The following is a 21294-nucleotide window of genomic DNA, read 5'->3' on the forward strand; positions in this document are numbered from 1 at the left end:
TAACAGTGCCTTCCTTAAATATGAATCTTCAACTGATTCACTTAATCCTTTGCTCACTAATTTATCCACCCGTCCATCTAGCCATTCATTCATTCTTCAGCAAATCGCGAGCTTCAGCTACATGGAGCTTGTCCTCTAAAACCATTATTCATTATTTGGTAGAAGTAATTCGGGCTCTGATTGTCCCAATTAAATAAAAACACACACAAGTTCTTCAATCACTAATATACAAAACTTAAAATTATATTTTCCAAATTAATAACCAACTGTAAGAGTATCTATTGATATGTTCGAACTTGATATGAAAAAGGATTTTTTTGTTTTTTGTTTTTTGTTTTTTGTTTTGGAGGGTAGGATCTCACTCTAGCCCAGGCTGACCTGGAATTATCTATGTAGTCTCAGGGTGGCCTTAAATTCAGGGCGATCCTTCTACCTCTGCCTCCCAAGTGCTGGGATTAAAGGCGTATGTCACCACACGGGCTTGATAAGGGATTTTTAAAAAGTATTGTGTGTATTTAAGAAATGCAACACAGAGCCTCAAGATACATATAGATTCTGAACATTACTACAGTCAAGCAGATAACTTCTTACATAGTTGTTTTTCTTATTTGCAAGGGGCGTGTTTTCTTTCTTTCTTTTCTTTTCTTTTTTTTTTTTTTTGGTTATAGTCCTAGAAGAGAGATTTCTGTGTCTTGTGGCAGTGCTGATTTTCATTCTCTGCAGGCCTCCATGCAGACATGCCGCTCTCTTCTCTACCCCATCAGGAGTTAGCTCCCTTTGGAGTTTTCCTTCATACTCATCTTAACGGATTTGAGGTGGTATCTCACAATGGTTTTGATTTGCATTTCCCTGTTAATTAATGCCAATATGTACTTTTTCATATACACATTAGCTATTTCTATGCCTTCCTTAGAGAAATGTCAGTTCAAGTCTTTTACCCATTAAATCAGATTATTAAATTTTCTACTATTTAATTATCTGAATTGTTCTCCTTTTTTTGTTTGGTGTATTCCCACATATTTATTTTTTGTTTGTTTCTTTGTTTTTATTTATTTATCTAAGAGCGACAGACAGAGAAAGTGGCATATAGACAGTGGGGGCGCCAGGGCCTCCAGCCACTACAAACAAACTCCAGACATGTGCACCCCCTTGTGCACCTGGCTAAGGTGGGTCCTAGGGACTCAAGCCTCAAACCTGAGTCCTCAGGCTTCACAGGCAAGCACTTAACCACCAACCCATCTCTCCAGCCCCCCATATATTTATTTTTGATCTTGTATCTTTGGTTTTTTGTTGGGTTAACCAAAAAGTTATTGCTAAGACCAATATCCATAGGTTTTCCCCTTATGTCTTCATCTATCTTGCTTGTGCTGCTGACTTGTGTAGAGTGACATTCTGTCAAAACTGACAGCTTCACTTGGTTCACATTAGTTCTGACGGTCTTGTGGGTGTTTGCCTTTTGCTAAACATGTTTTATTATGTCATCTGTGAATAGAGGTAAATTCCCTCTCCCTTTCCAGATGGATGCATTTCATTTCTTTTCCTCGTCTGACTGCTATTGCCAGTACTGTCAGTGCCAGTGAGAACATATGTGCCTCGTATCAGATCTCAGGGAAAGTCTTTCAGCTGTGATTCTTTCAATGGCACCCTCCATTGTGTCAAGGAACTTTTCTTTTGTACCACAGCTATTCAGAGGGTGTTTTATTTTTATTTTTTTCTTAAGGTAGGGTCTTTCTGTAGCTCAGGATGACCTGGAATTCTCAGGTTGGCCTCGAACTTACAGTGATCCTCTTACTTAAACCTCCTGAGTGCTTGGATTAAAGGCATGTGCCACAATGCCTGGCTTTTTAGTCTTTAATCAAGGAAGGATATTGAACGTTATCAGATACTTTTTATAAATATAGATTTTTTAATAAAAAATTTATTTTCAAGCAAAGAGAGAAGAGTGACAGAGAGAATGGGTGTGCCAGGGCCCCCAGCCACTACAAACGAACTCCAAATATATGTGCCACTTTGTGTAGTTGGCTTTATGTAGGTACTGGGTAATTGAATCCAGGCCATTAGGTTTTGGTGCCTTAACCACTGAGCTATCTCTCCAGCCCTTTGTCAGATACTTTGTGTGTCAATTGAGATGATCAGTTTCTATTTTCAATTCTGTTAATATGACATTGATTGATTTGTGAACATTAAATTAGCCTTGCATGCCAGAGATAAATTGAACTTGGCCATATCATATATAATATCATTGATGATATATAACTGGATTCAATGCACTAATAGTTTTAGTGTGTTTAATATTTTATTTTATTTATTTATTTGAGAGGAAGAGAGAGAAGACAGAATGGGTATGCCAAGGCTTTCAGCCACTGCAAACAAACTCCAGACACATGTGTCACCTTGTGCATCTGGCTTAAGTAGGTCTTGGGGAACTGAACCTGGGTCCTTAGGCTTCTCATCACATACCTTAACCACTAAGCCATCTCTCCAGCCCTTAGTAAGGATTTTTTGCATTGGTATTCATTAATGACCTTTTGTGATTTTTTTCTGGCTTAAATATTAAGGTAATGTTGATCTGAAGCTAAAGTTGGAATGAATGTATCTTCCATGATGAGATGGGATGAGCCTATGGGGGCAGGGGTGGGAATGTTATGATTTCAAAGTGATGTGTTTGGGTGTCAAGGTAACAGCAGACTTGTGACTAAGTTTAGTAGGCTGCCCAGTCATTCTATTTCCTCCCGACTCAATCTTCATAAGTTGTGCTTTTCTAGTTCATCAATTTCATATAATTTATTCAAATCAATGCTATATCACTGCTCCTAATAGTCCTCTGTGATTTTTTTTGAGATCTCATAATTTTTTGTCTTTTTGCCTTCTTTTTATTTGACTATCTGAAAGTTAATTGATCTTGGTTAGTTTTTCACATTTTTTTTAAAAAATTATTTTATGTTTATTTATCTATTTGAAAGTGACAGACAGAGAAAGAGGGAGAGAGACAGACAGAGAGAGAGAGAGAGAGAGAATGGGCATGCCAGGGCCTCCAGCCACTGCAAACGAACTCCAGATGCATGCGCCCCCTTGTGCGTCTGGCTAATGTGAGTCCTGGGGAGTTGAGCCTAGAACCGGGGTCCTTAGGTGTCACAGGCAAACGATTAACCGCTAAGCCATCTCTCCAGCCCAGTTTTTTCAAAATTTAACTCTGTTTTGTTGACTATATTGTTGTTCTCTTTTTGATTAATTTCTGTTCTAGTTTTTATTCTTTCTGCTAATTTGAGTTGAAATTGTCCTTTCTCTTGTTCCTTGAGATCTAATCTTGCACTTTTTCTTCCTTTTTAATGCAACATTTGTTACTGATAAACTTCCCTCTTAGTTTTCTTCTGCATCTCACAAGTTGTTTGCCTTTATTTGCTGCAGCGTGTTTTCTAGTTTCTCTTTTGATTTTTCCCTCTGACTCACTCAGTGTTCAGGAGCATGATACTTAATCTCAAACAATGTTCCAAGATTTCTCCTGTAATTGATTTAAACTTTCAGGATACGGCAGTCTGAAATTACACTAGATATAATTGTAATCTTACTATTTTTTTATACTAGACTTCATTCATTCATTTTTTTTCTCAATTTTTATTAAGATTTTTCATGATTTTTCTTTACAAGCTGGGGATGTTGTCACCTTCAGCTTTAGGTATGGGGGTACTCTGGAAGAAAAGGGTAAGAAGATGAGGAGAGAGAAGTTAGGGAGTTTAACAGTCCAGGGACTTCTGCCCCAGGACACTTTACTTTTGCACCTGTCTTTATAAGGGTACTGGTGAATCGAACCCAAGCAGGCAGGTTTTGCAAACAAGCGCCTTTAAAGTGCTGAGCCAACTCCCCAGCCCCCAAGACCTGTAGATTCAAGAATATGAAGTAAGGAACAGTTTTAAAGGATTCCTTCTCGCCCTCCTGGAACCCTCGAGCGAAGTGTGGAGGCCAAAGGGGAAAAAGCAGAAGCAGATGTGAGCACACCCGGCTCCGAGCACAGACCGCCTCTGCGCGGCAGGTGAGGTGGCGCTGGGCGGCCTGCGCGCTCCGCGGGGCTCTCTCCTCTTCCTGGGCATGTGCCCCGCCGCCCCGCCGCCCCGCCGCCCCGCCGCCCCGCCGCCCCGCCGCCGCAACCTCGCGCCTCCGCGCGGGTACTTGGCTTGCCCGCGCCGGTCGGCTTGCAGGAGGAGCTCTGCGCCAGGGGACTTGCAGGAGGAGCTCTGCGCCTCGGTGAGTGATGCGCACCAATCTCACTTTTCTGAAGACCTGTTAATGACTTAACAAATATTCACTGGGTGCTGAAAAACAAGTTGCTGTTGGATCTAAGGTTCTGTATATATGTTTGTTGGGCCTATCAGGTCAAAAGTTGAGTTCCCGTCCAATACTTTCAATTTTCTTTTGCATCTGTTCATTGTAGAAAGCCGGTACTACTAGTATTGAATTCATCTTTCATGCTTACTAATGTTTTCTTTATATCCTTAGTTGCTCTAACTCTTAAAAGACCCACAAACCTATAATGCCAAATAACAACAAAAAATGATGACCTCTCATTTAGCCAAAGGGGGAGGGGAAGAAGGCAAAGAAATTACAGCAGACACCTCATAAATTTAAAAAAAAAATGGAAAGGACTAAAAGAATGATTATGAGTAATTGCATGCAATCAAATTTAATAGCACCTTGATGACTTGAATTGATTAATGCCTTTAATCCCAGCACTTGGGAGACAGCGGTAGGAGGTTCACTGTGAGTTCGAGGCCAGCTTGGGACTACAGAGTTCCACATCGGCCTGGACTAGAGTGTGACCCTACTTTGAACAAACCAAAAATAAATAAATAAATATATTGATCAATAAATGACTTTTTGTTTCTCCTGTGATTTTTTTTGACTTAAAGTCTACCTTACTGTTAATTATAAACAAGAAAAAGTTAATTATAAACATAGCCACTTCTGTCTTAGTTTACTGACTGCATGAACTATCCTCTCACTTTGTATGTCTGTATCCTTAAAACTTAAGGAGACTGCTTATTGACAGATTGTAATCACAGCTTTTTTGTGTGTTTTTGTCTTTTAATTTTTTTATTTTTTTAGCTAGTTTGCATGTTCTGGTTGGAGAATTTAAACTAGTCACAGTCATATGATTAGCGATAAGTTAGGACTTACAGTTGCCATTTTTATTATTTGTTTTATGGTTGTTTCCTGCCTTCTTTGTTCTTTTCTTATTCTTTTGCTATCTGTCTGATAATTTTTAATAACTCCTCATAATTTTCTATGCTGCTTTTTCTGTCATTTATTTACTTATATACCTACTGTCATTGTTTTAAGGTTGCATAAACATCTAATAGTTATATTATCTTTAGCTGATAACTTCTGTACATGCAAAAACGTGAAGCTTTTACCTTTTCATTAAGGTTTTTGATGTCACAATTTACATGCATCGTTTTATAGAGTATATTTAACTGGCTATTATGGCTTTTAAATTGTTTGTTTGTTTGTGTGTGTGTGTGTGTGTGTGTTCCTGTAAGTACAGACATTCATGCTCTGGAACACTTGGGACAGGGTTTCTCTGGATCTTGCTCTGCAACTGTTCTTTTCACTCACTTGAGTTTCCAGGAAGTTCTCCCATCTCATTGTCAGAGCATTAAGATTACAGAAGCCTATCACAGCTTCTGGCTTTTTACATGAATGGTCTGAGGATCAAAAACGTTATTTAGGCTTGAGCAGCTTTTATCCATTGAACCATCTCCCTAGCCCTATCTGATTTTTAAAACTTCATACCAAAGATGTACATGGTATGCCCTACTGTAAATATGTGTGGTTATCATCATTATATTACTGGATTATTCTGATTTGGCTATTAACCTTAATTGGTACATTTTATGGTTTCCTTTGTGTTTATTATAGTACTTTCCATGATTTAGTTTCCGCATGGAGAACCCCCTTGAGTATTTATAGTAAGGCAAGTTTGGTGGAAATGAATTTACTTTGCTTTTGCTTTCTTATAAAAAAGTTTTTCTCCATATTTTTCCCTGATGAATAACTTTTCTGGGTATAGTTTTTTAGTGACTTTTTTTTCTTTGAATTTTTTTCTATGTTCTCTTTCATTTCTTGGCCCACAAAGTTTTTGCTAAGATATTTACTGATAGCCTCATGATAACCTTATGACTTAATGCTTTTCTTTTCCTACTTTTTAAACTTTTTTTTGTATTTGATATTGAAAGTATTTTTAATCACATTAGTGATACATAAGAGAGGAATAAATAAGCATTAATCATTAGGGTAGTTTTAGCTCTGAAGATATAACTTAGAATTAATAATAAAACTACCTCACAGTTTAGTTTATACATACAGATGATAAAAGTCACTGACATTTGATGACAGGAAAAAACATCAATTATTCACTGCTAGACAAAAACCAATAGAATGTCAGTGCTTACAGAAACCTTATACGGAAAGAAATTAAATAACGTGCTTAAAGGTCTCATAGGCTAGAGCGAGGATAGCCCTCAGCTTTTCATTGCTGCCTCCACCATATGGAGGGAATTCACTTCACTAATACAGATGTGGTCCCAAGTTTCACAAGTGATTTCAGTCATTTCTATTGGGTCTAAAGACCACTTTCAATTACAAAGCACCGTCTATGCTATTTTGAATTGTGCTTAAGCACCATGTACATGGGGGAGAGACTGCCATTAAAATTCGATACATATTTTAGTTGCAGAACTATTACTATAGTGACAGGCCCTTAAGAATGTGTGCGACTCTGGACTCAGGAATGAAAATCAGGTGGAACAGAATGACAGAAGCATCCAGTTTGAAAGATCATTGTCACCTTTAAGTTGCAGCAAACTTCAACTTCATAAATAATGTTTGCTTCTTAAGAAACAACTTGACAAGGGACCCAGGCCACCAGTTAAAACATTTATTTTTCAGGTTGCTACCAAAAACGTGGGTGGAGAGAAATAGAAATAAGAGAATTAAGCTGAAACTCACAAAAGCTATCCATGCTGATCTTATCTCTCCAGTTCAGAGTTCTAGTTTTGGAGAATTCACTCCTAAGTTAGTAAAATTCAGGCGTGACAGGCAGACAGCAGGGCTGGGGCCCAGAGTCAGGTCAGGTCTTTGTGGAGGTTGGCTTTCGTTGGCATTTTAATTTACTCCAGGTCTTTAACCCTCAGGCAGAACCCACAAACCACAGGAAGGGAAGGAGATCGGCAAGCACCATGTGTGTGCAGGGAACTTTTCAAATACGTCAACATTTTCTGAGCCCTTTCTGTTTCTCCTCTTTCCAAACATTCAAACCCCATACCAAGTCAGGGTGAGACTGGCTCCCATGCTCCACTGCTTCCAAAAGAGCCTTTATTCTCCAGCTTAATGATCTGGCTGCCAGCATTTGTGTTCACACTGGCAGCTATGCTGAAATGCACACACCCGTCCCACACTGACTACACTCTGCCTGGGCTCATTTGCCACAAAGGGCTGGTGGAAGCTGTTGGAAAGTCAGTTGTGAAATGGGTCCCACATTCCTCTCCCAACTAATTGTTGAGGTCCCAACTCCTAGGAAGTAAATAATAGCACCTTCCTAATTTTATAACACGTCAGGTAGTTTATTGCTCTTTTTTTTTTCATCATAGTACAAACTTATTTCCATCTTTATTTTTGGTAGGTTTAGAGTGATGCAGCCCCCTCCCAGTACTGGACTGAAAGTGACATACAAACCCGGACCTGTAAGTCCTATATGTACATTGTACATGTGTGTGCACACATACGAATGTGTGTGTTTCCACTGAAATGGGTGTTTAAATCACTCTGCCATCCAGTTTAAACCATGTCTAAGTCTTTTCTGTTTTCATAAGCAAACACTGTCAGTGTTGGTATAATATGTGGCCCCCTATAACTCATTTCATGCAGGAAGCATGAGGAAGGTACTGTGTGTAATGTTAAACTTCTAGTTATGGAAACATTTCTGAAGCTCACCTTATTTGTTTCAGGAATGCATTTATGGACAGTTGTGTGAAATTAACCTTTGAAAAAATTACATTCTTTAGAAAAGTTAAAAATACTTCCAAATGCTCTCTTGTATTTGCCAGAGGATATTCTTTAAAGCCATTCTTTTTTTTTTTTTTTTTTTTGGTTTTTCGAGGTAGGGTCTCACTCCTCACTCTAGCTGAGGCTGACCTGGAATTCACTATGTAGCCTCAGGGTGGCCTTGAACTCGTGGTGATCCTCCTACCTCTGCTTCCCAAGTGCTAGGATTAAAAGCGTGCACCATTATGTCCGGCTATTTAAAGCCATTCTAAGAAATAATAGTATATTATTAAATTCATCAGCTGTTTTATGTCTCCAAAATGTCTCTGGAAATATAAATTTAAAGATGTCAACCTGTGAAATATGGAATCTCATACACATATCAAAGGTGTATTTTTTTTAAGTAGCTAAAAAAAAGAAGGCTTTTGGATGTTCTCAGCAGAGGATAAATGATTGTGGTAAAGGATATGCTAATCACCCCAGCTTGAGCATTACTCATTGTATACATACATCAAACTATCATATTGTACTATGTACACTTTTATGCTTAAAGATAAAAATTAAAGATAAATGAAAAATAAGTTAAAGTGCTAATTTGTTCTGGAGGATACCAAAGGCTTGCTGGCTAAGACAGTCTAGATGAATCAGTGAGAGAGCATCTCAAAACATAAGGTAAAATGTGATTGAGGAGGACATCTGGCATTGATCTCTGGTCTCTACATGTACTTGCACACATGTGTACACACACCTGCACACATGTACTCCCCACATAACAAACATGCATACACACACATGCAAAAAAGGTTATGCTGTTCTAGCTGATACATTCTTTAAAATGGGTATTTGGTAAAATATTAATATGTTTATGTTTTAGATTCTAATTTTAGAAATAAAATATAAAAAATAAAATATAAAAAAGGTATGGTGGTACATGCCTTCAATTCCAGCACTTGGGAGGCAGAGGTAGGAAGACTATGAGTTTCAGGCCTTCCTGGGCTAGAGTGAGACCCTTTCTCAAAAAAAAGAGGGGGTTAACCTCAAAAATATAACCAAACAACACTTGTTAGTATATCACTTGGTTGTTTTGCCGGCCCTTACATCTCTCCCAGAAAACTCTTAAGTTTCTCTCATGTGCCACTGTTCATGCCAGGATTCATATGATGTTAAAAATGGCTAGGTACTCAAGATATATGTGATCAGAATGGTGTGAGAAGTTCAGTAGAATGAAGAGTTATATGTCATCGAAGCAAATATGCACAAGATCATGAGCAGTTATCAAGAGTCGGGACCCATAGCAAGTACACAGTGATCTCAGGGTCCGAAGCTCTTCAAGCAGCCACACTTGCCATTTACCGACAGATGCAGACTACTGCAAAGACCTCTGGCTTCTTGTCATAAGTATTTCATTTGTGAGGTGAGCCTGGTAGTTAATGCTCCGAGCGTTGCTTTTTCTCATCTGTGAGGGAATTTAGACCATATTTTCTTAGCCCACTTTCAGCCCAAATGTCTTGTGACATTGTGATATGATACTATTATCTACAAATATGTCGGGCCACATTCATAGCTATGCATGGGTGCATGCAGCCCACAGTCTGTGGGTTGGACAGGCCTGATAGCACAACTGTAGTGCACAGGCTAAAACACACAACTGAAATAGGTACTGACATTAAATCCATTCCTTCATGAGTGCTGTGAAATAATCTGTCATGGCTGGAGAGATGGCTCAGCAATCAAGGTGTTTGCCAGCAAAGCCTAAAGTTCCAGGCTCAATTCTCCAGTAAATTCATCAGTAAAGCCTGATGCACCAAATGGTGCATGTATCTAGAATTCATTTACATTAACCAGAGGCTTTGGTGCACCCATTCTCTCTCTCTCTCTCTCACACATACACACACACACACACACACTCTCACACATACACTCTTCCCCTCTTTCTTGCCTTACAAATTAGTATTTAGATTGAAGGTTTCAGAGCAGATAATAGGCCAAGAAACCATGGCAATGAGTGTGCTGAGTCCAGACAAATGATATTTATATACACATCCAAATTTGAAGAGAAAATGTATTTCTTTAGGTTTCAAACACTCTAATAGATATAAAGCAAAAATAAAAACATGTTGCAAAGTTAAAAAAAAAAAATTAGTATTTTTTAAAAAGAAATAATTCATCACTGTACTACATCAAGATTTTGGAGCCGGGTGTGGAGGTGCATGCCATTAATCCCAGCACTCGGGAGGCAGAGGTAGGAGGAACACCATAAGTTCCAGGTCACCCTGAGACTACATAATAATGAATTCCAGGTCAGTCTGGGCTAGAGTGAGACCCTACCTTGAAAAACAAAAAACAAAACAACAACAACAAAAGATTTAGAATATTCACAATATGACAACCCTCCCAAAAGAGATCAAAGCAAGTCCTTCCACTGTTTTGGGAAGTTAATAAATCTCATTTTAACCTAAAGTAGAAGTTATGTCAAAAGCCAAAATGACTGTTGGATCAACCTGTGTAAGTGCTAAATTCTCAGTATGGATTCTTTGAAGCTCATCTTATACTGATTTTTCTCCCTTTTTAACAGTAGGGCTGAGCTCTGACAATATATAATCTATAGTCTGTGTAAGCATAGCCATTGCGCAGCTTGGTCAGCTGCCAGCACTCGTTGAGCATGCACTATGGCACTAGGCCAGCTGTCCTTATGCTAAATTTCAGCAGTATCCAGCCTTGCCTGATTGCTCGGCTTGGAGGACTAATGCTCTGGTTCTCAGAAACAGCTGCTGGATGGGCTCCAGTGTGCATGCATGTACATTGCTGTAAAAAAAAAAAAAAAATAGAAACATTTTTTCAATTCTATTATTTATAAAACTATATTGAAAAATTCCATTTGTATCTAATTGCTTTCCATGTGGGAGTTTCTGATTCCCTCCCCCCCCCCCCCCCAGATAACTATTCCCAAGTCTACTTTTCACCCACCTCCTGGAGAGGCAGCTTAGAAGCATAAATAGTTATTTCTTTCCTGGCTAGTATTCTTTCCAAGCAACAAGAGAAGCAGCCCAGGCCTTGCTGTATTTCTTCTGCATTATATATTAGGTTTCTTCATTGTTAGTACAGACCTAGTTCATGCCCCACACCACAGTAGTTGGCATTTACACTAATTCTGTCTCCCTCTACTGGATTTGTCAATTTATACATCTTGAACTAGGATACCACCAATCCAGGAACAAATGTTTCATTTAGTCTCTTACACTAATTTCAAAATAAAGTTTATATGTATCTGACATGAACTTCATCTTGCTCTTTAAAGATGTCAGTAGAGAAGGTCACTGCTGTCACTAACACCTGCTGCTTAGTCTCCCTTTGCTTTTCTCCAAGTAGCATCTGCTTTGTCCCTCTCCATCATTTGTGACACAGCTCCAAAGAAAGGTTTATTTTGGCTTAAAGTTTTAGACCATGGTCACACAGCCCTATGATTTGCGGCCTATGGAGCATCCTGGCAGGGAGCACATGGTAGAACAAAGCTGTTCTCTTCATGATGGTTAGGAAGAGAGGAACAGAGAGGAGTCAAGGTCCTACTTTCCTCTCCAAGGGCACACCCATAATGGACTTATTTCTTTTACTAGGTTCAACCTCATGAAAGACACACTAGCTCCTAATAGTGATGGCAACCAGACTTTTAGCACATGACCTTTGAGGAATTTTTTCATGTCCAAACCATAACACTGAAATTTTATCACAGATCCCATTTACTCTGTGTCATTCCGTGTAACAAATCTTTGAAATAATTCTGCTAAATACATATAATACCTACCAAATTTAAGGATGAGGAAACAAGACGGAAATTTTAGTTAACTTGTCCAAATTGTTCTTAAAACCCTGAACTCATAAATATCTTAATTCTAGGTGGCAGCTGGTTTGCATGCAGAGCTGAAGGTGGAGCTATTCGCCATGGCTGTTGGAGAGGACGGTGCCAAGGGATCAGCACACATCTCTCACAACATTGAGATCATGACTGAGCATGACATTTTGTTCTTACCCGTGGAAGCAAATATCCTTTGAAATTCAATTTGACTATTCACATCCAGGGCAGAAGTTGTCTTGAATGAGGAAACAAAAATGTATCTCCCCGTCTTCCTTAGTTCTACTTTGTTAGGCCAAATGTAAGGACATGAGCTATAGAGTAGCAACAGTAGACCTAAATGAAAGACATCAATGAGTGAATGCAGTGGGGGTGGACAGAAGCTGCAAAGTCCCAAGGAAACTCATGCACAGAAGAATGTGAGGAAATGGTATCAAGTCCAATAGTGCTAGATATAGTATGATTCTAAGTACCCTCTACACAGGATTGACTGAAGTCATGGGAAAGGAGAGAAACCTGGAGTCTGTTGAGGGAGTAGGAGGAAGGGCCAATGAAGACAGAATAAGCTATGAGGAAAAAAAAAAACTTGAAATATCTCAGAAGCTATAGAATTCAAGGAAATGATAGACACGATTGAGAGAAGCTATATAAAAAGTCTAATTAAGGGGCTGGAGAGATAGCTTAGTGGCTAAGCACTTGCCTGTGAAGCCTAAGGACCCTGATTCGAGGCTCAATTTCCCATGACCCACATTAGCCAGACGCACAAGGGGGCGCATGCATCTGGAGTTCGTTTGCAGTGGCTGCAGGCCCTGGCGTGCCCATTTTGTCTCTCTCTGTCACTCTCAAATAAATAAAAATAAACGTTTTTTTTTTTTTTTTTAAAGTCTAATTCAAGACTGGAGAGATGGCTTAGTGGTTAAGGCACTTGCCAGAAAAGCTTAAGGACCCAGGTTCAATTCCCTAGTACCCATGTAAGCACAAGGTAGCACATGCATCTGGAGTTTGTTTGCAGTGGCTAGAGGCCTGACGTGCCCATTCTCTTTCTCTAACAAGTAAATATATATTTTTAAAAAGTCTAATTCAGACTTAGATTTGGTTGGCACAGTCTAAATTGCAAAGATGTTTCTACTAAACATAAATATCAGGCATGTATAATTTTAAGAAAATTTATCAAAGCAAAGAAAAAGGCAATACTTCAATCATACAACAGAGAAAAGGACAAGTGTGTTCAGTTTAGGGCAGACCCAATTATGTCTATAGTCTAGAGAACAGAGAACAGAACCATTCAAAGTATGAATGATACCTTAACTCCAACAGAGGGCAGGAGAATAAGCAAAAATGTGGTATAAAAATAAGCCACGGGAATGGGAGGGTAAAAATAGCTCAGGATTCATACACTGAGATGGCTAGGGGAACTGGCAGATGAGCTTGATTTCAATAGAAATGTAGTGGAATTCATTGATTCTTTCAAAGGTAGTGTTTGTAATATGCCTGGCACTATTCTACACAGGAGATACCTGTGCAGAATGAGACAGAAATCCCTGCTTAATCTGACATTCAAGTGGCATAACAAACAATGGACAAAATAGAATGGGAGCTATCATATAGGGAACATTAGGGAGTGTTAAGGTTACAATTTAAAATTGTGAGATCTTTTCCTCCTTTTGTGAATCTGACAATATAGCCAAGGTTGGCCTTCATCTTGCAGTCTGCCTACCTCAGTCTCCCAAGTACTAGGGTTACAGGGTGGATCACCACACCCACTAAGCTTCTGTTGAGATCCTTCAGTACCAGACACTGCATCTCACACCAATAAAATCATTCTGCACCTGTACTAATGAGCTGTTTCCTTGCTTCTAGAGACCACTTATCTATCCAACACCAATAAAGTAGGAAATGGCTTACAAGGTCTTTTCCTTCCAGCATCAGCAATGACAGACAGTTCATAGCCATTTTCCCACTATCTGGCACTATTTCTACTAAAACACCACAAAATTGGCATATTGATGTGGTCTGGGACTGAATTCTGGTGAAAGCTTCTTATAGAAAGGGCAGGTCCAGTCAGAACAGAAATGTACAGTAGGGGAGAATGGAAATATGCTGAGATATAAACATCCATCCTACATCCCCTTAGCTTGTGCAAGCAGAATTTGCTTAAGACAAGTATACCTAATGTGAGCTAATGTTGCTGGGGACAATTTTGTGATTTTAAAATGTTATTTGGATTTCTATTTCTACATCATTTAGTCATAAAAATCATAATCCTTAATGAGTATTTTACCAGTTTTAACAAGAAGCAACTACGATAATCGTCCAAAAGATTTTCCCCAGGGAAAAGAAAGCCCCTCGGTCCAGAGAACTTCCACAGTTTCTTCCTCTGCACTTGGAGTCTTCATGTCTCGTAAAGTTTCTCAGCATTAGACTGTAAGTCATGAATGGGATTTTGAAGTGTGAGGCTTCACACTTCAGGTTTTCCCTCTACTCTTAGAGCCAGAAGCAAAATCAATGTGGCCTGAATGAATTTAAAAAAATGTATTCAATAAGTTCCTCCTTCATATTTGATCAAATCTAATCCTTATGCTACCTATAAACAGGTTTTGTATTTCCTAGTGTGTAAGGAAAGAGGAGCCAGCAAAAGTAAGTCTAGTGTATTTGATGTGATTCAAGTTTCTTCTGTAGGCACTGCCTTGACAGGGAGCCTACTCTGCAAAAGACAGCAGCACATACCAGCCAAGTACCCCTTTTGTACGTGAGAAGTTAGTTAGGCCAGTGTTTTCAAACTTTTTGGACACAACTCCTTCTAACTCCTGAAGACACTAAAAGGTTGTCTGTGTGGGAGTTCTATGCATACTTACAAAGTACACATTCAAACTGGAAATTAAAGTTTTACTTAACAAATATGAACACAGTATATTACAATAAATAGCATTTAATGAAAACTCACTTTTCTTTAAAGGAGCAGCATTGCTTTACATTTTTACAAATCTGTTGGTGTGTGGCTTAGAACAGAGCTGGAGTCTCCCATCTGCCATCCTCTCTGTTATCATGTCACATGTTACAGCCTCTGGAAACTAATCTATGCCTAGAGAATGAGAAAGACAATGACATCTTCTAGCCATTTCCTAAGGTTTCCACAGTGAAGGTGAACTCGGGGCCAGAGGTGCAAAATCACGGAGCTATCCACAGTAGAACTGCTCCTCTGGGAGGCTGAGGGCCTTTGCTCTTCTTCCTCTCTTGGCTTCTGGTGTCTGGAAGCCAAGTTTGGCTTCAGCTGCATCACTTCATCTTTGCCAGGTTATTCACACTGGATGCTTCCTTGTGATTTATCTCTCCTTGTGAGAATTCATTCATTGGATTTGGAGGCTTCCCTAATCTCATCTTTATAGACCTTATTTGCAAATAAGGTCTCACCAGCCCCATTACATATAAACTTAGGAGGACAAACAAAATATGGCCTTCCCTTTGATCCTTCAAAATTCACATTCTGAATACATTTCATACCTAGGCGTGGTAGCACATGCCTTTAATCCCAGCCCTTGGGAGGCAGAAGTCAGAGGATAGCTGTGAGATGAGCCTGAGACTACATAGTGAATTATAGGTTGTCCTGGGCTAGAGTGAGACCCTACCTTGAACCCTTCCCCCCAAAAAAACCCCCAAACCACATTTCCTTATTCCAATGTTACCCAAAGTCTTGACCCATTTTTACATTAACTCTAAACCTAAAATCTCCTAAATAGTATTGGCTCCAAAAGTGTCAAACCTCAAAATCTCAATCAAGTATGGGTGAGACTCTGGGTATGCCTCACCTGGGCCTCCTATGTATGGACCAGTGGAACTAGAAAAGTTGTTGTCAGTTTCCAAACTACACAGTTGAGATAGACATTTCCATTCCAAGATATAACTTCCTATCAATGAAGTCAGCAACCCAGCAGGGCAAAAAGGCACTAGGTTTCAAGGACAGAAAATAATCTCTGCCTTCTGTGTTCACGGAACCTAACCAACTACAGCCCTGGCGCTGATGGCCTCCACCACCTTTGCCCACAGCAGCAGTACTACTTCTGGGTAGCCTGCTTATAAAATTCCACTGTATTTCCTACCTCATTTCTGCCTAACTGTGGTTTGGACACACCCTCTAAGCCACAGAAGTGTGACTGAGCTCAGTGTTAGTGGTACAAACAGCAACTTAGAAGATTTCACTGAAAGATAGGAAGATACAGAAAACTGGAACAGACCTAAAAGAAGGTATCTAAATTAGTAATTCAGAAACTTTCCACAAAGAAAAGTCGACACTTAGAGGTATCCGAGTCACACTTTTCCCACCTCTCCAAATTCTTACCATGCAGATACACATATATCTACACACATTAGCACTTTACAAAATGAATTACTTTCAACAATAAACTCACTCAGCAAAGAACCTTAAATGTTAAGTAGAAAGAAAAACTTTATTCCAAAAAGCATACAAATAACAATATGTTCCGATATACATATTTAACAACCTGCAAGAGGTTTAAAGATTCTTTATACTCCTTGTTATTTATTTCATTCTGTGAGAGAGAACGAGGCAGACAGAGTGTGAGAATGGGCACACCAGGGCCTCCAGCCACTGCCAAAGAACTCCACATGCATGTGCCACCATGTGCATCTGGCTTTACATGGGTACTGGGGAAATGAACCTGGCTCCTTAGGTTTCTCAGGCAAATGCCTTAACTGCTAAGCCATCTCTCCAGCCCTATACTCCTTTTTAACTCCAGAAGTCCATGGTGCTGTTTTTAGGGCAGAGCACAATCACTTATACACTTGGTTAACAACCACCAAGGCACAGGGAATTTTGTCAGAGGGTTGGGAAAAAATGTAAGAGCCACATGGTGGGAGGGAACAGCCAGAAGCATTGCCCTCCCCCACCACACACAATGACTGCCTGCTCTCTCATAACTTATAAACTACAACTCCATGGTGAATACCAGCAATCCCACTGAGGGGCTGACCTGGAACTCACTATGTAGTCTCAGGGTGGCCTTAAACTCTTAGTGATCCTCATACCCCTGCCTCCCAAGTGCTGGAATTAAAGAAGTGCACCACTATGCCTGGCTAAAATATGACAAACTTTTGAAATGTTAATTTCAACTTGAGTTTGTCAAATAGCTAATTTAAAAAACAATCTTTGGTGGTTCCTCGATAGAATTTATTAGGGAAAATATTAGAGTCCTCAGCTCTCGAGAGTAGAAGATTTTTAAACTATTCATACTCTCAAGCCCCAAAAAAGTAGCCAGACCATACAGCCATGCTGGAATTCCCTCCAGCAAAGCTTGCTACCTCAGCATGAAATTTCACTTGGTGTTTTCAGGGTGATGCCAGCTCCTCCACAGCTCAGCTTACAAGCTTCTCTCAGGAGAAGACCAACAAGGCACAACATCTCAGTTTTAAGTCAATGTTAAGATCATCTTCTTCCTATTTCTCCTCTTCCTTTTCTTCTCTTCCAAGTGGCTAGTAGCATCAGCAAAGAACATAACTTCACTTTTTGCCTCACATTCCCTCTTGAGATAATCAAGACCTGCCATGTTAAAGCCAATAACATCCTAGAGAAGAATACAAGAAAGCATAAACATGCATTCGCTCTTCCAGCTCAATACGGCAGCACCCATGAATAAGACCCATATATTCACTCATTCTTCCCCCACTACAGACTTTTCTTTCAATCTATTCTTCCTAGCACCAAGGTTACCGAAGTGCACATTTGTGTCTTTTTGGTATTGCAAAATACAAGGCACAGCATATGCTAACTTCAGTGACATACACATGAAGTGTGTGCTTAACAGCTTCTATCTAGACAAAGACACTCACTTGGACTTGTCTGACTTTTGAAATGGTTGTTTCCTTTAATTTTTCTATTATTGGTACAAGCATCTGGTTGCTGGTGATCTGGCCAAAGTGAATCCTAGAAGAAAAACAAAGCATACATGTTACAAAGAAAAATTCTAGCCCTATCTGTCCCTCCAGAGAAGTAAACAGTGTCAAAAAACCAACCATACACGCTTACCTTTACCCAACCAAAAACAACAACAACAAAAAACCCAACAGTACCACATATACATGAAGTATCAACAATAAAATCTAGATTAAACTGTCATTATCGTGGGAGCACAGAAATGTTCCTAGCAAAATACAAACATACCGTCCCCCCCACCAAGTTTCTTTCCCTACCATTCAGCACCATGTTATTATGCAACAAATATTCAGGACTGAGGGCTGGATAGATGGTTTAGAGGTTAATATACTTGACTGCAAAGTCAAGGGACCAAAGTTTGATTCTAACGAAAGGGCTTTTTTTTCTTTGTGTGGGTATCACGATGGCTTGAGTGCCAGTCAATTATATTTTAAGAATATCAACAGTTTTCATCTTGCACTCTACAAATCATGCTACAGTATGTTTATAATACATATGTTTCTAAGAAAGATTTAAAAGCTGGAGAGATGGTTTAGTGGCTAAGGCATTTTCATGCAGAGCCAAAGGACCCAGGTTGAATTCTCCAGGACACATGTAAGCACAAAGTGGCACATGCATCTGGAATTCATTTGAGGCAGCTGGAGGCCCTGACACACCCATTCTCTCTCCATTGGCCACTTTCTCAAATAAATAAATTTTTTTTTAAAAAAATTAAAGAATGTTTAAAAATGTTCAGGATTGAAGAATGATAGTTTAAAATTCCCTAGAACATACAAAAACTGCTGGCAGTACCTATCCATGTATCTAACCCCTGCTTGTGGAGGCAGAGACTACAGAATCACTGGGACTTGCTAGAGAAAAATGGCAGCTCTGAGCTGAGTTACTCTGTATCAAGAAAATACGAGGATTAAAAAAAAAAGACACATGGCATTTTCCTTTGTCCTCAAGTGTGTGCAGCACACACACTTCACATACCGTATCACATACTCTACACATATGCACACACCAAAAACTAAAATTTAAAAGAAAGACTATTCTTGAGCATGACATTGTAACAGCAGCAGCAACAACAAAAATTGGATGGCTTAAACAGTTTAAAAGAAAACACAGCAATAGGTATAAATAGCTGAGTTGGTAAAGTGCTTGCCTTGCAAACATGAGAATCTGAGTAAAATCCTCAGAACTCACACTTAAAGAAATCAGGCATGCAAGTGCACATGCATGTAATCCCAGTACTGGAGAAATGGAGACAGAACTCTGGGGCTCTTTAGCCAGCCGGTCTATCCTGATCAGCCAAGTTTCAGGCCAGTGAAAGACCCTCTCTCAAAAAATAAAAAAGATGGACAGCCCCTGAGTTAAGACACCTGAAGTTGTCCTCTGGTTTCCACATGCCAGCACACACACGCAAAGGAAATGAAGCCAACTGGTTTTACAGCAACTGGCTTTGAGCAAGCCAACTGCATTTTCTTGGAGGTACTCTGAAGGACCGTCACTGCAGCATTCCTGAGCTTCATCTTACCAACACACATGACTTGAAACACTAAGCCACCACTACTACCCTCATTTTAAAGGCAAGAATGACTGTCCAAATGGTAAGAAATATTTTATATCAGACATCAGAATTTGTAACATCTCTAAAACCAAAACACAAGATATGAATGCCAATGTTGACAGCTTCTGAGAGCACACTGCTACAGCAGCTTGGCTGACTAGTCAGGGGATCTTCTGTACAAAGATGTTACCTGAGGAGGAAGAAAAGGCACCGACACAGAAGTTCAACATCAGAACCCATCTGGATGAATTCATCAAAGAGCTGAAGAATGTCTGGAACATAAGAGAAAGGCAGTACGAGGAGAGACTCTTCCAGCTCACTGAAGGGAAAGAAAATAACATGAAAAAATGTCACACTCTGCCTTCCCTTTACTGGTTTTCATATTGTAGATTTTGCCCACTCAAACAGTCACCTGTACTCTGAAGACTTTTCTATTTTGTTGTTATATTTAATAGGATCATAGGGAAAATCTAGCTATTTTTATCTCCAAATACAATTTCCCCAAAGCCTTTTGCTGAATATTCCTTTATTATTCTACCTTTATATACTTTTTGAAATTTATATACTTTATATATATATATATATACACACACACACACACACATTCCTATATTATTTCATTTCTTGTGTATTTTTTCATGACTTTTCAGTCTATGATGACTGATAGCAATCCTATACCACTTTATATTATTATTATTATTATTAATTTTTGGTTTTTCGAGGTAGGGTCTCACTCTAGCCCAGGCTGACCTAGAATTCAGTATGTAGTCTCAGGCTGGCCTTGAATCCACAGTGATCCTCCTACCTATGCCTCTTGAGTGCTGGGATTAAAGACATGCACCACCATACCTGGCTATATGGTTTTTTTGAGGTAGTGTTTCACCCTAGCAAAGCTGACCTTGAATTCACTATGTATTCCCATGCTGGCCTCAAATGCACAGTGATCTTCCTACCTCTGCCTCCTTACATCCTGGGATTAAAGGAGTGTGCCACTATATCTGGTTCTATACCATTTTAAATTTTGCTTATTATTATGTCTTTTAAATTCAGAGGCTAACTCCTTCTAAAAGTAGGTCCAATATTATTAAGCCAATTCCAATTAGAAATCTAAAGATGATTTTAATTGAGATAAAACATTTTTTAATTAACCAATGTCCTATAATAACCAATTTCATTTACATTAGCAAAGGTTCATCATTACCCTCAGATGGCCTTTCTGTAAGTTGTATGTAGACATTGAGATTTGTCAGGAAAATAAATATCATTATATCAGTGTGAATACAAAAGTCAAAAGATAAATCATAAGTAATGTTCCTAAAATATATGACAAGGAAAATAAAATCTCTAAAAATCAGTGAGACAAACTACTAGCTATATACATATATATAAACAAACTTCACATTCAGATAAACACTAACAAATACTGTTTCCTGGGAAATTACAATTGTACCCTGGGACTCACCTTGACTTGACCCCTTTGAAAGTCTCTAGTACGTAAGTTGAAGGCTGTAAAGGAAGGACAACATTATGAAGCTCCTGATTTCTGCTGAAGAGTCGAATGCTATTTCACTTGAAAAATAGTGCTTTCAAAGCAAGATCTGTATGGGCTTGGGGTTTAACTGACCTGTGCCCGGCACCAAATATGTTACCCTGTAAATTGGGCCAGTTTCCTTACCTATACAATGAAACACTCTGCCAAGATTACTATCAGGAATAAGACATGCAAATAAAACAGTAACTAGTGAGTGCTGGATTAACACTCTCCATTACTCCCTCCCCACCCCCCTGCCCTTTATTTGAATGATTTTGTCAACTTTGCCTCCAAAGACCTACTCAAAACTCATTTAAATGAACAGACACTGAACACAGATAAGCACTATAAAAAGATGAGAGCTGGGGCTGTAGCTT

At 39.2% G+C, this 21294-nt stretch overlaps 2 protein-coding genes across 3 annotated transcripts in view; one reads left to right on the forward strand and one right to left on the reverse strand.

Moving 5' to 3' along the window:
• Positions 1-21294, forward strand: part of Spag17 (sperm associated antigen 17) — a 300395-nt gene that overhangs the window by 278139 nt on the left and 962 nt on the right. Inside the window, exons 46-48 of the mRNA XM_045137882.1 lie at positions 7676-7736; positions 11932-12076; positions 14169-14311. Coding sequence (XP_044993817.1) covers positions 7676-7736; positions 11932-12076; positions 14169-14308 — 346 coding nt within the window. The 3' untranslated portion in view covers positions 14309-14311. The remainder of the gene's footprint in view (positions 1-7675; positions 7737-11931; positions 12077-14168; positions 14312-21294) is intronic.
• Wdr3 (WD repeat domain 3) overlaps positions 16314-21294 on the reverse strand; it is a 30847-nt gene continuing 25866 nt past the window's right edge. For both annotated transcript variants that reach the window (XM_004667512.2, XM_045137881.1), the window contains 4 exons: positions 20849-20892; positions 19577-19705; positions 17732-17825; positions 16314-17466 (listed from right to left, as the gene is read on the reverse strand). In XM_004667512.2, coding sequence (XP_004667569.2) covers positions 17311-17466; positions 17732-17825; positions 19577-19705; positions 20849-20892 — 423 coding nt within the window. In that variant the 3' untranslated portion in view covers positions 16314-17310. The remainder of the gene's footprint in view (positions 17467-17731; positions 17826-19576; positions 19706-20848; positions 20893-21294) is intronic.

The sequence above is a fragment of the Jaculus jaculus genome, chromosome 19 (assembly GCF_020740685.1).
Source record: "Jaculus jaculus isolate mJacJac1 chromosome 19, mJacJac1.mat.Y.cur, whole genome shotgun sequence".
Lineage (NCBI taxonomy): Eukaryota > Metazoa > Chordata > Mammalia > Rodentia > Dipodidae > Jaculus > Jaculus jaculus.